Source organism: Manacus vitellinus, unplaced genomic scaffold, assembly GCF_001715985.3.
Source record: "Manacus vitellinus isolate BGI_N305 unplaced genomic scaffold, ASM171598v3 scaffold_49_pilon, whole genome shotgun sequence".
Classification (NCBI taxonomy): domain Eukaryota; kingdom Metazoa; phylum Chordata; class Aves; order Passeriformes; family Pipridae; genus Manacus; species Manacus vitellinus.
The window spans coordinates 1,587,138-1,588,458 of NW_021940603.1; the positions used below are offsets into that span (position 1 = coordinate 1,587,138).

A 1,321-nucleotide genomic window follows, 5' to 3' on the forward strand; every position below is an offset into this window, starting at 1 on the left:
CCTGGGCCAGCCGCTCTCCTCCTCACCAGCTCAGCCCGTGGGGATCTGCTGGGACCCCTCTGCTGGGACCCCTCTGCTCCGTTCCTTTTCCCAGTTTCCCCAGCACGGTTGGGTTTTTCCAACCGGTGATAAAAATCCCACTCCCTCTGCAGACCCTTCCCCCTCCCTGTGCACCAGGAGGAATTTGGGGGTAATTTAGGAGCTGGAAACCAGCTCAGGAAACAGCTAAATGTGGAATAGGCATGGGGAAGGGTGGAAGGCAGATGTACTCCCTGTTCTGTGGAATCCCACCCCATGGTCCTGAGCTGGGAATGTCCATGTAACACCGGTGTCTGCTGGGATTGCTGCTGAGCAGAAGCTGGGCTGGTGCCGGGTGATTCATGGCCCTTTGGGCAGCTCAACGCCTCTGGCAAAGCCCCAGGTTGACTATGAGATGGACACAGAGAGGTCTGGGGGGCCAGGCACCGCTTGGAATTTGAGGAGGGCCTGGAAACAACCTCTTCCACTGTGGAAAATGATGGGAAGAAGGGAATTGGAGGCTTGATGGGAGGACATGCTGCTCCCAGCCCTGCTGACCTATCCAGGCAGAGTGTGATAGCATCTCCAGCAGGAAAACCTTCTCCTTCCAGGGAACAAAGAGGGGAAGGGGAGCCGTGAGGAAGATGTATTTATTCTTCCTCACTCCTATATCATCCCACAGGAATGCAGGCCCTTGGCGAGCAGCCCGCGGGGGAGCGGAGCGGGGCCGGGCCGTGCACAGCCACCCTGCCCAGGGCATTCCAGGCGGGATGTCAAGGAACTCAGGGCAGTGGCATGAGGGGTGGCCAGGCTGGGCCGGACCCTCTGAATACAGAGAGGACAAATCAATAGTTTGGTAGTGAGGAGCTGTGCCAGGAGCCCTTGCTTTGCCCAGAAAACAAGGAAAAAGGGGCAACACTGCTGGCTTCCAAGGTGCATCCTATGCGTGGCTGTCTGCAACATTCCCAGGAATAGGGGGCCCTGGGAGCCCAGTCAGACCCACTGGCCAGGTCCTGGAGGGGTCAGGTCAAGGCATCCCTGCCAGAAGGGATTTGTGGTTAGAAAGCAAGTGCTTCCCAGGTCTAAAAAGCAAGATAGGCACTTCCCAGAGCCTCCCTCCTCCTTTGGGGGCACCGGCACCCTCTTGGCCCATGGGTTTGCAGCAGTTGGTGGGGTGCCAGTGGTTGGAGTTGACGATCTTGGAGGTCTTTTCCAACTTTAACGAGTCCATGGTTCTGTGCTGGACTTGCGGTCGGCTCTCCCATTCCCCCAAACCTTGACCGCCCCTTGTCCCTCCCTCCCT

At 58.1% G+C, this 1,321-nt stretch overlaps 1 protein-coding gene across 1 annotated transcript in view; it reads right to left on the bottom strand.

The window, feature by feature from the left end:
* SENP2 (SUMO specific peptidase 2) overlaps positions 1 to 1,249 on the bottom strand; it is a 28,845-nt gene extending 27,596 nt beyond the window's left edge. Inside the window, exon 1 of the mRNA XM_029962649.1 lies at positions 1,131 to 1,249. Within this exon, the coding sequence (XP_029818509.1) occupies positions 1,131 to 1,249 (119 nt within the window). The remainder of the gene's footprint in view (positions 1 to 1,130) is intronic.
* Positions 1,250 to 1,321: the final 72 nt, after the last annotated feature.